Below are 15,398 nucleotides of genomic sequence, written 5' to 3' on the forward strand. Positions count from 1 at the left end.
ATGTTTACATCACCTATCAGAAATTATAGGAAAGTAAGAATGTAATGTTGAAGTAAAAACAGAGTGATCTGGAGTGGTTAAATGGTCCCTGTCTTAGCTTCGATAGTAAGCCAGTCAGAGCCCATGATCCTTTTAGTTAACAGATAACAGCCTAAGCAATGGACACAATCATTAACCGGCATCATCGGAGGTAGTCTTTCAGGCTAGGTGGGTGTCACACCACTTCCCGGCATCTAGCTGTACAGTCATCCTTGAGCTGATTAATGCATGTGTGACTTCCTAATGTGCTTACCTGGTTTAGGAGCAAACGCTTTGTATGAGGAGCAAATCAGGTAATTAAGGCACAGAGACAGATTCTTGTAGTACTTTGGTATGCACTGAAAATCTAAGCTTGGCGAGAAATGAAATACGATAATTTAGTTGTTTTAAATAGCTTACAATGTAGGGAATGTGAGAATGTGTTTGTTTGATATAGTCCCATATACCTATCAGCCACAACATTAAAACCACTGACAGGAGAACAACCTCAACTATCTTGGACCTGGCATTCATGTGGACATGTACCACCACCCCACCCCTAGACCAGACACCCCCAGCAGGATGCAGCCCGACACGGGCGCACACAAAGACGGTTTAGGAGCAACTTAAAAAACTGGTTCTGTTTCCCGCTCAACACACTGATCCAAATCCGGCTCTAATCTCTTGTGTTTATATTTAGAGCAGAATGGTGTGACCTAAAACCTGTTACTGGTTGAACCCGGGACATGCGCACACACCCATGTGCACATAGCTTCAGCCATGAACTTCCATGCTGGACCATCAAGATCATTAAAGATCATTCATGTCCTCCTGAGATGTGTCCTGTATTTTGCGGATGAAAGCAGAATTAATAAATAATAATAATAATGCGTTGGTTTTATATTGCGCTTTTCCATTTTTAGATGCTCAAAGCGCTTACAATTGCACCCTGGTGTGGGGTGGGCAAGGTGGGTTAAGTGTCTTGGCCAAGGACACAACGGACTGACAAACATAACGAAAAAGGAATTGTAACAAATGCACAGTGTAAACTGGTTCATTACTTTATATTACATATTACTTTCATATTGCAGGTAATCTGGGGCTCCCATCAATTGAAGGTTGCCTCAACCGCCGCCATCCTCCTAAAGCCTGTTCAGCTTTAATCTGATAGTGTTCCATGTATTGGAGATGTGTTCAGACTTGTAATATTTCTCATTTTGTTATGTGTGGTCATCTGATTTCAACTTTAAATGTGTTTCCTAAACCCCTGCTCTCATTTGTCCTTTCCGTTCTTTATGCTCATCTCACTGTTTCCTATTTGTTTGTTTTTTTTTCTGGCAGGAACGATTCCAAGTGAAAAACCCGCCTCACACGTACCTCCAAAAGCTGAGGAGTTATCTAGACCCAGCAGTCACCAGAAAGGTGAGCGCCCTGGCCGTCGTGCCGTCCTGTTCCACTGGCCCGTCTGTTCCAGCTGCTGCGTCTTTTCCTTCCCCTCTGACCCTCTATCTCTTGTCCAGGATATCCCCACAGCCGAGGGGAGATTGCATGCACGGCTTGTGGGAACTTTGGTTACAAAACAGTGTGGGGCGTAGAAAAGAGACAGTTGTTTGTGAGAAACCTATGCTCCGTCTCTAGTAGCGCTCTCCTGTTGTTGCTCTGATTGCAACGCGAGGAAGAGCAATGGAATACAAAACGACTCGAAGGCAGAGGGAGAGGGAATAAAAGTAGAGACAGACTAATTGCTGCATTGACGTCGCCTTGCAGCATAGCAGGAGCCCACTGAAGACATCAGAAGTGCCTCAGCTGCATGATAAAAACGGCCTTATGTCATCTAAGCAGGCAGTTCTGGCCGTTTTCCTGGCTGCTTGGAAGGGAGCAAAAAAGGGAGTAAGAGGAGGGGCTCCGCGAAGAAAAGTTGGGCCAGCTCTCGGGCTTTGCCAGAATTGAGTCTTTTTGGACCTGGCCGAGGGAGCCGTGGAGGGAGAGCAGGGAGGCCGGCCCTCTGCGATAAACAAATTAACCAACAGACTCGGCCAGACTGACAGCAAATCGCAGAGTAATTGAATTTGCACCGACTGGAGTTAAAAAGTTTAAATCACAATGAGCCAAGCCAGAGAAGCATGAACAAGCTGATGATGATGGTTGTAGAAATAAAAAATTGAGGGAGCGGCAATGTTGTTGTTGCGTTGTGATACAGCTAGGACGTGCATTATTGACGTCTAGGAGAAGTAGAAAGGTTAACCAAAAGTAAATATTCGACATGCTGACAATTCCATTACGCGAATCGCTCAAAGTCTTTAAAGTAGCTTTAAATAACGCCAAACACGTTTGAAACACGGCAGATGGTGTTGATAAAACCTGAGTTCAGGTCATCCGACACTTCGGACCGAATGTCAGTCCTGAAAGATCGCACACAAACATCAGGAGATCTGATAAAGGCAGGAAGCGAGAGGAGAGTGACGCATCTCCAAGCAGACATAATAGATGTAACGCTGTGAAGGTTGAGAGTCAGGGTGGGGGGCTTGTTGACAGGTCCAACAAAGAAGTCCTCAAAGTGAAATTTGCCTTTGAGCAAAGCGATAAACATGACTGACCTAAAAGGGAGATTTTTTTGCAAATTTCCCATGAAGAAAATCAGGGCATGTGTCCTGGATATATATGTATTCAGAAACTCAGCTTGGAAAGCGCGGAAACACGGAGAAGCGACCAGCGTGGCTCTGCTCGAAGGTAGCAAAATCCGCCTAGAGCTCGTTAATTAACTCGTTACGTCCACGCTAAAGCTGAAGTGTGACCAACTCGATGAGCTTTAGACGCGCTAGTGGGTGGAATTTAAGCTGAGCACTCCGCCTCCTGATGGCAGCTTCATGTTTGGCCCCGAGACTCGCCTCTAACTCCCTGAAAAAAGAAAGTGATTAAGCACATTTACGAGAAGTGCTCTTTGTAGGAGATGTGTATAAAGTTCCCTGGTGTAAACACTCAACATGGCCGGCAGACCTCATCCCCAGACGAGACAGTTGGTTAATGTTTGCTCGAGCAGAGCTGATCTAAGACACACCCTGCTTTTTTTTTTAACTTAAACTCATCTCCCCCGACACGACCGACTGTCTGTTTGGCCTAGATGAGATATCCTCCTCCAAACTTCCCCTTATTTATTTACCACGTTGTTTCTTTCACATTCACTTCCAGCGTGTTGAATGGGCCGCGAGGGATTCCGTGAAAGGGAAGGAGAAATGCCGAATTATAAAGAACGGGGCGAACGGGGGAGAAAGAGATGGGCACGGAACGAGCGAGAGAGACAAAAAGGAAGCGCCGGAGAGCGCGGAGGAAAAGAAAGAGTTATGGGCTCCTTTCTACATTCCTGCTCCATCCCCCTTTTCTTCAAACTCAAACAATTGCCACTTTGTGCCACTGTGAGAGAGCTGGAGGTCATTGCCTCTGCTTTTCCATAGGCAGGCTCCGGTGCATTCCTCTGGGCAGCTCCCAGCCAATAGGCAGCTAAGGAGGAAGAGCTCCAGTCCAACTAGTCCCCAAGAATGTATCAGCTATTGATTTGTTTCCAGGATGACCCTCCTGAGCTCACACTTCCTAAAAACTCTCTCTTTTTTTTTTCTTGCTCCCTCCTCCACACTCTCGGCGCTGTCTCCCTGCTCTCACTTTCCCCCTTCGCCGCTCCCTCCTCGTCTCCTCCTCCTCCTCCTCCTTTTCTCCCTTTCCCCCTGTGCAGTCTTCACCTCTCTCTCCGTCGGCTCCTCTCTCTTCCTGCTCTCTCTCTCTCTCTATGTGTTGCAGCTGGTAGCACTTAGAGCGTGGAGTGCGGGGCGTTTGGTGGGGGCTCCGGGAGCCTGCACAGTACCCCGAAATGCGCTTTCCGCGACTCCTCCCTAATAAAAACACTCTGTTTCTCATCTCCCCGTTTTCCGAGCGCACACCGCCCAAGCCCAGAGACAGAGACGGGGACTGGAGAGAGACCCCGGCCATGGGAACGGCTCCCTTCTCCGTGGATGTTAATAATAGGCTGAACACGGGGCTGAGTCCCGTTTCCTCCCTGATACGCACACATCATGGAAAGTTGACCAGGGCCTCCAGTCCTGGGTGGATCCTTCTCTTCTCTTCTCTTCTCTTCTCTTCTCTTCTCTTCTCTTCTCTTCTCTTCTCTTCTCTTCTCTTCTCTTCTCTTCTCTTCTCTTCTCTTCTCTTCTCTTCTCTTCTCTTCTCCAGCTCAAAACCCCAGCCTCATCAATTACGTTATTTTGTGGTTATTCAGCGTGAATCAGAAGAATCATTGCCAGTGCCTCGGCATTTACAAATCACACAGTTTAGCGAAAAAGTGAAAAGATGTCTTTTCTTTTCCTTGACGGGGGAGATAAGTCATATAAATGTAAATGCTCCTGCTTGAAAACAGTGCTTGAGTGATTAACAGATCATCTGGCAAAATCAAGTCACTGATTGATTCACTGATTTGTTGTGGATGTATTCGTCCGTGTCAACTCTGTAATTATGTGAGGGGGAGAAAAAACAACATTTTTATAGAAAATGAACTTTTTATATTGACGTTCATAGAACACACACTGTCATTCGGTGCATTTCGAATTACAAACTCAATTCTTTCCTCTCTGATGCAACAGTTTCACTCTCTCTCATCAGGGATTCCCCCCCCCCCCACAACTTGTCGCGCCGTGAAGCTGTTTGATCACCACCGGTCATCCTCTGTTCCTTTTTTCTTTCGGTTTGTGTAAAAACCCTGAAGGGCCTTGCTTGTGTGAGGATGAAACCAAACACAAAACAACCCTCTCTGTTCTGTTTCGCTTTGACTCGCCAGCACGTCCCCACCTACCCACACGCTCGCTGCTCGGACACCTCTTTCTCGTTGTAGCCAGGGAACGGAGCGAAGAATGTGTGTGTCCATGCGTGTGTGTGTTTACGTAGCTGCTGGTTGCCCTGGTCGGGCTTCAGAGATAACCAATTAGGGGACTTGATTTTATCAAGCTGCTTCCAGGAGGGATTACAGCTATTTACAGAACCGACGTGAGCAAACAGCAGCAGCATGAGCACTGAAATAAAAGTGATGCACTTTAACAGTTTCCAGCGAGTCGACTTTGGCCTGTTTAATGGCCACCGGTAAATGAAAGCCCTGTTTAAGGAAATAAATAAAGAAAACGCATGAGAACGTCTCGGTTCAATCTATCATTCTTTTATTTTGCGATCGCCGCTCAGCCAGACCGCTTTCACATCTAAATGTCACAGCAGTTGCTTGTATGTCTGTTTGTCTGACCTTTCTGTCAAGAAAAAGAAAGTTTTCTCCAGCCTGAACATCCATGTGCTGCCACATGTTGATTTATGATGAAATTTAACCCATCCCCCTCCCACTTTCCTTTCCTTTCTTAGAAATTCAGACGGAGGGTACAGGAGTCCACCCAAGTCCTGAGAGAACTGGAAATTTCGTTACGGACCAATCATATAGGGTGAGTCACCGCAGGCTTGTGTAAAGCTAGTGTGGTGTTGCATGTCTTAGACCTGGTTTTATTAGATTCAAGGGGAAAAGTCTGGCATACCAGACACCCGGAGACGCAGACGCTGACACTAACCACCACCACTGCCACCACCACCATCCCCCACTCCCTATCAGTGCTCCGACCTAATATCGCACAGAAAGCCATGTGGCGGTGAAGAAAAGATGAATCGATTGATTGTTCGGGGCAGCCGACACATGAACCCGCCTCGGAAGGGGAAAAAAAAACAACACATTTTTCTCGCTGAGGTCGGGCTGCTCAGCTTCGGTGTTTCACCCTGCCGTCATGTAGAGATATTAATGCCGGTATTGCTAAAGAGACTGTGATTTTGCAACAGACAAAACACAAGACTGTTCATGTGCGACCTCAGGTATTTCAGCCACAACAGGCCTCGACCCGCTGCGGCTGATATTGATTCAGTGTTGTACAGTCAGCCTTAAGGAGAGATCGATATCTGAGTGAGAGTCACACAGCGTTTTATTTTGCTTTGGCTCGTAGGGCCCGTGTCACTAATTAGAGACCGTGATGCTAAGGGCTGTCATGGGTTGCTCAACATCTGTTATCAGGCTAAATGCATTCTGGGATGTGTACGATTCAGAGGCAACACGTGAACAAAGCTGCAGCGGGGTGGGGGCAGATAAGGAAATAATTCAACCGAGTGTCCCAAACAAGGGATAGGAACTGATATGATCATGTGTTTATCTACATTTTAACAGCCACCAACTTTACACATCTTGGTCTATTTACTGGGAAGGACTAATATATGTGTTAAAACTGTAAAATCTTTTGTGGTGAGGAGGAAATCTGATACCAGAGATCATGCGTTTGAATATGTGTGGATAGAGTATACACACAATATAAATTGGTGGCACTTGTTTTCTAAATAAATAAACGTTTGGACTGTTTGAAGTGATAAATGATTACCCTTGCGTATGTTTCTTGGTGAGAGGAAAATTAATTGTGGGACTGAGGATGAAATTTATCAGTTCGGAGCAATTATGGAGGTGGCCCCGGGAGGCGAGACGAGAAGAGAGGAGGACCATGAGAACAAAACACAGATTATTTCAACAGCAAAAAAAACTCACTAAACTAATAACCTAAGTGTCTTAATCCTTCTGGTTTTCTCCTTTCCCTCGCCTCCCACGCGCATATCACTTTCCATCAATTTGTCTGTTTCGCAGATTCTCACACAAACGCGTCCGACAACGCTGTCTCCTCGCACTCCTACGCGGATCAGACTCTTGTTCTTGAAAAGCAAAACACGCTCCGCAGACCACGGCCGGAGACGGCGTCTGTCTGGCCGAGCGGTTGAAGCATTGTTTATGAGGATTAGCTCTCTTTCTGGAGACCTTATGCTGGTAAACTAGATTACATAAATAATCTAGCTAATCTAGATTAGACCCATGAGGCATTACTATAACGGCAGAGGGAGAGAGACGTAGGGAGGGAGGGGTGGGCTGCTGATGGAGAGGGAACACAATGTCGCCCAGTGAGACAGTGAATAATCGCTGCTTCTTTTCAGACGTGAAACGGAGAAATTTATCAATCACGCAGGCTACGTATAATGGGCAGATTGTCCCCGTGTGAGCACTGCCGATGCTAACCCTGGCCCTGACATATGCCGTGGTCACACAGCATGTGGTGAATGTGAGGATTGTTTGTTAGTGTCCTGTGGTAATGATTACCATGTGCTCGATGAGGCCACACATCTTCGTCCTTTAAAAAAAAAAAAAAAAAATAACCGCTTTACTGGACACTCTTGTTAGCCTTACTCATTTCTGTGCAGTAACGCCGCAGGGGAGCTCATAAAAAAGCAGCTAGTGGACATTTAAAGTAGTTTAGGATTACATCTTCATCAGCGCAGAACGCTCAGGAGCCTGTCTGTGTGTTATTATGTTTATGTCCTGCAAATTTCTTTAATAGCTCGGTAATCGGGCCTGTTGAAGAAGCTGTAGAGCCAATTAAAGGAAATGGCACCCTCACAGGCTCCAGTTTAAAAAAAAAAAAAAAAAAAAAAAGTTCTCTGGATTCAGCATGGCAGCGCTTGTAACTACGAAGCACACTGGAGCTTTCCTGTGAAAGGCTCGGCTGTTCTGTGCAGAATAAGAAATGAAAGCGTGCGAAGTGCTGAATGGGTGGCCCACTTCAGGGCCTGTGAGGAAGGTGAGGGAGGGCTTTTGATCATTCCTCGAGTTTGTCTTCACCGTGTGTTGGAAACTCTGTGTGTGTGTGCGCGTGTGCTTTCTTAGAGAGGCAGACAGAAAAGAGACTCTGATAATGAGATTCTGTATATGCGTGTGGATGCCTTTGCATGTGTGATGTGTTTGCTGCTCTGAGCCGGGAAGCTTTGAAGTCTGCGAGACGGGTCATTACAATTCTTCTTGGCAAAGGGAGAAACATTGAATAATCTGGAAACGTCTGTAAACCAAGCGCAGATTTGGTCAAGGCCACAAAAGAAGGTTGAAAAAAAAAAGGGAATTAAATATTATCTGGGGCTACAGCAGTGCGCCCGTATCTGCCCGTAATAAACTTCTGTAAACTTTTCTTCTCTCCTCAGGTGGGTCAGGGAATTCTTAAATGAAGAGAACAAAGGCCTGGATGTGCTTGTGGAATATCTTTCTTTCGCACAGTACGCCGTCACGTAAGTCACTACCAGCTCCTTTTTTCTTTCTGTACCACTCTGGTCTATATGCAGAGCTGATAACAAACACAACGCTGCTATTCTGCACAAGCGCTGATGCATCTTCGCACAGAGCCAGCACCCCCCGTCGCTGGCGCTGCCTGGTTGTCAGAAACACTGAGTCACTGCAGGCACGTTGCTGACACACTGGCACTGAGTATTATACCAACCTTATGCTTCTATTCGCGGACGGACTGTGTGCTTATTAGTCACAAAGTCCCTATTCAGGGCCAAAGAGCCGCATAGTTAAATTTTAAACTCACCCTTTCACTTCACCATACGCTATTACAGTCTGTCCACATTATGAAGGGTTAGCTATAAAATCGTGTTTACCTAGCGCCACTGCAGCAGCGCATAAAAGTCATGGAAAGCACCAGTCTGCAAACTGAAATAGAATATAGCAGGTATGCTGTAACCGGCAGCTTTCCTGAGTTTGTGCCAAGTACAACAAAACGTGATCTTTCTATTCTATATATAATGTCTAAACCATAACTGTTCTCAAATTAAATATCATATAATGTACAAGGTGGAACTGAACTTCCTCACCTCTGTCAGTGCTCATTGGTACTAGCGCCTCAACAACGTACAGTGTTAGCGTATAATTTATGCTGCAGACGCTGCTACAGCACAGCCGCTACGGTTAGCATGTTGGATGGCTTAGCAACACAAGTTAGCTTGGTTTGAATTTGAGGGGTTTTACCTACTGGCTAGAAAATGTTTCGCTAGCAAGAAGATTCATATTTCAGATTCATATTTAGTACAGTGTTACCCAATGACACAACTTTAGGTTGTCGGTCCATCCTGTTTTATTGAACATTTTGGCACAAATGTTCTCCTGGACTCAAAGGTGAACTGATTAGATGTTGGTAGTTTGGATGCTCAGTGTGGTGACTCCTGCCATCACCGTCTTGTAAAATCATCTTGTCAAAAAAGTGGAGCTGACGTACAGCGTTGCCAGAAAAAGCTGATGGGTTCTAGCAATTTCAAACCAGCATTAAAAAACTAATCAGAAAAAACAATAACAAGTAAAAAACGCTAAAATAATCGCAAACCTGACGAAATTTTGTTCACCACACCAACAGTGTTTTTTTGTTGTTTTTTTTAAATGTAAGTTTCTGAACTGCCTAACTGTGCCTGAAACCGTCCGACCTGCTGAGTTTGGTGACACCTGGGGGGACGACCAGTCCTGTAATTATATATAATTTTAAAGATTGCGATGATTTAGAGGGGTGTGAATTATATATATATAAAATAAATAAAATCACCAAGGGTACAGTTGTCATGAGCGTGAGTGGGTAAGTTAACTGTAGAGTCTAAAACCATTTTTGTACCACACTGTAAACACCTATTTCTGCTGTAAGATTGGGCATTTTAAGATTGATGTATGAGGATTGACTGGCTTTTAGAAGCCAAACCAAAGTGGCCATTAACTACAGTTTTTAGCTCCTGAGGGTTTAACTTAAGAATTCAGACGCTAATAATTAATTTATACTTGTCTAAAAGGATAAAATAATAAAGTTATATTATGACACAAAAATCAGCCGTCAACTTCACTGTGTGGCAAAAATGCTTTTTTGCTATTCATCACCATAACTCAAGAAAAACGATGCGTAGATTTAAATCGTATTTCACTTCTGTTCGGTGCCATAATTCTTAGGGGTCGAGAGTTTAGATCTTCTGTGCTACTGGGTTAAATCATTGGGTTCTTTGCATATCAGAAATCTTGTCCTTTGTGTAACACTTATATCTACAAGTTTGTGTTCTATCACAGTCAGCTTTATTTGCCAAGCATGTGCAGTTAGTCGTATTTTAATAAACGTTAAAGCTTTTAATAAGACAAGCTAGACCAGAGTAAATGTTGATGTCCATTGTGTTTCGTGCGTTGTCTTGACAGTTTTGATGGCGACGGTGTGGAGAACAACCCAGAGTCTGGGCTGGATAAGTCGAAGCCCTGGGGCCGCTCAATAGAGGACCTACATGGAGGGAGCACCCTGCCGTCCCCCATCACTGGGAACGGTATCACCCGAGTCGGGCGTCATTCCACGATACGGTAAAAACACACGCTAACACACTCGCTGATCGTTGAACGGTTTCCGATTTGAGAGTGAACCTTGTTTCTTTGAAAGATGTTTTTCTTTCTTTTTCAGCAAACCTAAATCGTTCTTTGTTTCCAGTGTTTGGCTGAAGCGGTGTGACTATTTTTAGGAGTCACGCATTTCATATGATGTCTCAGCCGCTCCTTTGTGTAGTCATGAGGTCTGTGAAGCTTTAAATGGCTTAAAACACCTGCAGGAAGAAAATACTGTTTTCCTAACTCATGATACCAAATTATGACACATGCTCGACAAGCAAGTGACAGGTGAAATGGAACAAATCACGTCTTTTCTTTTTGTTTTTGATTTTTATTAACTCCACCGGGCACTTTTAACTCCAAAACCCTGTGCGGTTTAATCGTAAGCCCGCGCTAATGTAGACTCTGAAGCCCAAATCCCATTCATTGGTGCATTATTTCTCTAATCCTCCCTATCATTCCATTAACGTCTCGGTACAGCCCTCGCACTGACTTCTGTGACCTCTAATCCTTTGGTTTGCAGAGGTTAGCTTGAACACATTGCTCACAAAGAGCGCCATTGATTGAAAGAAGCACATGCCTTCTTAATGCGAGATCCTTTCATGATAATCAAGTCAAGCATTTTCGGTCATTGATTGAGTTGTTTTCTGCCGTTATTTTCTAAAGAAGGAGAGTCTTCTTGCCAGGCACGTAAAATATAATGTGAACATCATGCTAGATGTGAAGTAAGGGAACGCAATTTGCTCGTAATGATAAACAGCCATAGATAAGACTGGTGGACTAGCGTGATGGTAAATGGACCTGTTTTTATGTATCCCTTGTCTCCCTATTGGTAATGACAGTGCTTTACAATCAAAAAGACACATATACACTCATTTACACACCAGTGCACCAAGCGCTAGGAACTGCAAAGCTTCAGTGTCTTGCTCAAGGGGCGGTTTATCTACTATTATCAGTGTAAAGTGACAAAGTCATGAAATTCCTAAATTACTGTATGATACTGCAACAGTCCCACCTCATTTGTGCATATTTTACCCTTTTTTTTGTTTGTGGAGACGTAATCGATATTGATACCCCTGTCAGATATCAATATTGGGCCATAGCTGGCTTAGTTCGCCCACGTTGACCTCGTCACTGTCGATGCATGTACATTATGTGTAACTGGTGGTCGCTGCGACACCAGTATGGTTGACTGTCTCTTCTGTTTTGTCCCGGTGCTCCCTCCATAGTCGTCTGCTCTATTGTCTGCCAGTCTTCGACAGCAGGCAGGTCTCGGCTTCGCTCCGCTGGCTCGCAGTGAGCTTTGTGCATCCCCGCTCCTCCCTCAGACACAGTCACGCACGCAGTCGCGCAACGCTGCGGGGCAGGCACACTCCCGTACACATTCGCCCTGCCTCATTGTGCTTCATACCTCCCTGCTAGCGCTGCCCGGTTTATTTGTCCCGCTGTCTGTGTTGGGGATGTGAATTATTTGTACTGCCAGTCCACCACCCACCTCCTCCTCCTCCTCCCCGTCCTGCGCTTGAGACGGAGTTCTCCTTTCCTTGGAGTAAATGGGTTTTTCTACATTCATTGTTCGTGCCTCCGTGTCTGTGTGCTGCTTGTGTGGCTCCCTAAATGCCATCCTGTGCAAAAGCTAGCCTAGTTTCTGCAACAGCCCCGTAAAAGCTCAACACTAGGCTCCAACCGTCACACATAGACTATGTAGCTTCTAAAATTCTTCTGTATTTTGGATGTGTTGCCAGTTTCTTTTCCAATTAAGAGATGGCAACTTATTTATGAAGCATTTCATCTGTTTAGTTTTAATAATTAATATCAATTATTTTTTCCATTATACAGAATTGTTTTCGCATGTGCTTGTTAGACTGGCTTTACGCTCGGAAAACTCAATAACTGCCTACTGTCAAATGCTGAATAAAGTTTTGTGTCTACTTCAAACCCGCCGCCTTGAAGGAGACCGAGCACACTGAGCTGTCCGCAGTGCTCTCAAATTAAACGGTACGTCCGCAGCGTTGCATTAGCTAGTAATGTGTGGCTGGGTCAGACCTGTGTTGCATAGTCCGTAATTATAGTTGTAGTGTTTGATGTTGTTCGTTGGTGACATTTAAATCAAATCCTGGACGTCTGAACTTCTTCCTGCGTGATGTAAGTGAATCAGACCTCATTTGAGCCGGTCGACAGCGTTCAGCCTCAGTTTTTCGCTCCGACCTTTTGACCACTTTTTCTGCGTGCGGTGTTCAAGTTGCCGTTATTTGACCGTGGTGTTTTGCTGAATGAAATAAAACATTACCTTCCCGTTTAATCGCTTTGCCGACTGTAGCTGTGACCCTTCAGCTTAAGAAATGAGTAAACGTAGTTCGCGAGTTGTTCATCTACAAATCATGGAGGGGAATGTTCTATACTTTAACTGCTGTCCATGTGCCACACGATCACAGCCTGCTCTTTTTTTTTTTTTTTTTTAAATCACTTTCAAATTTAAACTAATTTCCCTCCCACTTTTATTGGTCTCAGTGATCACCGTAGCATGTCATTCAGGCTTTTGAACCCCACTTTTTGCTTCTTCTGTATTTAACTGAGGGCAAACTGAATTGTAAATAATGAGTTTCTCGTTTTAAGCAAAGTTCCATTTGTTTTTGTTTGTTTGTTTTCAAGTCAATTCAATAGAAATCCAAATTGTCTCGAGAACACGGAGCGAGTGTTGAGGCGACGATGGGAAGGAAAATTTTTCTTTTAGCAGCAACAAACCTTTTGGGGCATATTACATAATCATTTATTCATCACCGTGGTCTGTGATTAAGAAACACTGTGTACTCATTTCCTCCTGCCGCACCTCAGTTTGGATGCTGATTAATGCGGAGAGAAAAGCCTCTGAACAGGAGATTCATTTTTGGTTCTTTCGTAAAGCTGGTGCTCCAGCTCTCGTCCGACTGAATCGTGAATCAGGGTTCTAGATTACTAGAATCTAGATACTAGATTTTTTTTCTTACTTTAATGTATATTTAAAGATGAATTCTCACCTGTCTTTGTGTTAAACTGCTAGACCTTTTCAAACAGACATGCTCACACACACGCACACACTCTATTGTGATTCACGCAGTAGTCACGGCTTCTGGCATGGGAGCTGGCATGAATCGGCGTGTCTACCAGTAGCCTGAAGACACATTTTTTTCCTCCAGAAAGGAACCTCGTGACAAAAGTCTGAAAATAAACCGCTTCGCTCCGACTGGCTCGGCACATTATTCAGTAGCACTGCCGCTCCGGCGTCTTTAAATTGTGAGAGCTGCAGCAGGAGGAGAGGCCTTGTTTTTTTTTTTTGTCTGTAAAGCTGCACAATCACTGCACCGCATGCAAATGACCAACCGCTATTGTGCCCGGCTGTAAGTGATATCTTTGTGAGGGACGTTAAATTAAAACAATTGAAAGAAGGCATCCCGTGCGTGGCCGTAGATTATGCGGCCTTTGTGCGTGTTAATGTGAGGTGGCGTGGCAGTTTAATGGCCTCCCTATGTGAAGGAGATGGTGTGTGACCAGGGCTCGCTCACAAGCGGCGTCTGTTTTCTTGTTTATCCAGTTCCAGCGCACGTCTGGGTTCAGACGTTTGCCCTTATCTCCTTAATCCTTGACCTCTTTTCATCCTTTCACTTCTTCTCCTTCTTTTATTTTTATTTTAGTTGCAACACACTTCCCAGCCGGAGAACGCTGAAAAACTCCCGACTGGTCTGCAAGAAAGACGACGTCCACGTCTGCATCATGTGCCTGCGCGCCATCATGAACTACCAGGTCAGCTTTGTGTATCGGCAGGAGGGCAACCACACAGTCTGCCTGCCCCCCCGCCCCCCTCCAGGCTAAAGCACATTCATCTAAATGAAGCCAAATTCAATTTACCCCGCTGCTGGTTCTCCATGTTTCATTTATTATGTACAGGAATGCCCTCCTGCTTATTCCAGTCTCTCCTCTTCTCTGTTAATTCGCTTATTTGTCTCTGTCTTTCTCCCTCTCATTTGTTTTCCGTCTTCCAGTACGGCTTCAACATGGTCATGTCACACCCGCACGCTGTGAATGAAATTGCACTAAGCCTCAACAATAAAAACCCAAGGTAAGTTCAAATGGGAAGTAAAAACTGCAAAGGTTCATGTTTAAAGGATTTAAACTGAAGTATTTGCTTGCTAATGAATGGAGTCGGTGTTTGTGTTAGAGCTTAACAAACCCAGATACTCCACCAACTTGGGGCTCAGTTTCACGAAGGAACCGCCATTAGTTTCAGTGCACCTGCACAGTCTGATCCAGAGCGAGCGTCTTTGTAGCTCAGAGGCGCATTCATCCTGACAGACGGGTCAGGGCACCGCTGGCACTCTGCTCCGCACTGGCAGCTGCTCACTGAGACGGCTACCAGAGGGACTCCCTTTATGTGTGCGCGTGGTAGTGTGGTTGCGTTTTTTTTTTTTTTTTTCGTTCCGTGGCCCGGGGTTTGAAGATTTCCTCAAAAGTGAACGTGGAACCACTTTGCATCACCTGTCACATTTCGTCTCGTCCGGGGAAAGAGAAATCCAGCGTGAACGAACTGGAGGCTGGGTCCTGTGCTCTTTAACGCACACACATAAACACACACAGGCCTAATGTACTAGTTTTTTTTATACTTCCCTTTTATTCAAAAAATCTGGAGCTCTTGTGACATTGCAAAGTTTTTTATTACCAACTCAATTAAACAAGAATTCACATCCTGAATGTCTGAATATGATAATACTGTATAATGTTGATTAATGATACACAATGTATTCTGTATTCTATTTAGATCCGTTCTTGACGGATATTTCAGTGGTGACTTGAGTGCAGGTTTGCCGTGACTCATCTTCTTCTCTCCCTGTTCCACAGAACTAAAGCTCTGGTCCTGGAGCTTCTGGCGGCGGTTTGTCTCGTGAGAGGAGGCCACGAAATCATCCTGTCTGCGTTCGACAACTTTAAGGAGGTACGAGCCACGCCGAGAGGCCGAGAACGCACGCCTGGGAGGCCAATATATGTCATTAAATTCAGACTGTGCATTTTCAAGCCGTGACTCAGCCTTTCAGGAATGCTCCTCCGGGCAGTTGTGACACCCTCATGGCTTCAAGGGCGACGA

The 15,398-nt window shown here is 45.0% G+C and overlaps 1 protein-coding gene across 9 annotated transcripts in view; it reads left to right on the forward strand.

Moving 5' to 3' along the window:
- Nucleotides 1-15,398, forward strand: part of fmnl2a (formin-like 2a) — a 46,969-nt gene that overhangs the window by 17,309 nt on the left and 14,262 nt on the right. For 8 of the 9 annotated variants that reach the window (XM_047601898.1, XM_047601901.1, XM_047601905.1 and 5 more), the window contains exons 3-9: nucleotides 1,360-1,440; nucleotides 5,407-5,483; nucleotides 8,089-8,172; nucleotides 10,106-10,261; nucleotides 13,954-14,062; nucleotides 14,302-14,378; nucleotides 15,155-15,248. In XM_047601898.1, the coding sequence (XP_047457854.1) occupies nucleotides 1,360-1,440; nucleotides 5,407-5,483; nucleotides 8,089-8,172; nucleotides 10,106-10,261; nucleotides 13,954-14,062; nucleotides 14,302-14,378; nucleotides 15,155-15,248 (678 nt within the window). Of the gene's footprint in view, nucleotides 1-1,359; nucleotides 1,441-5,406; nucleotides 5,484-8,088; nucleotides 8,173-10,105; nucleotides 10,262-12,260; nucleotides 12,281-13,953; nucleotides 14,063-14,301; nucleotides 14,379-15,154; nucleotides 15,249-15,398 lie in introns of those variants that run through there. The other variant, XM_047601906.1, reaches the window with a different exon arrangement.

The sequence above is a fragment of the Mugil cephalus genome, chromosome 12, assembly GCF_022458985.1.
Source record: "Mugil cephalus isolate CIBA_MC_2020 chromosome 12, CIBA_Mcephalus_1.1, whole genome shotgun sequence".
Classification (NCBI taxonomy): domain Eukaryota; kingdom Metazoa; phylum Chordata; class Actinopteri; order Mugiliformes; family Mugilidae; genus Mugil; species Mugil cephalus.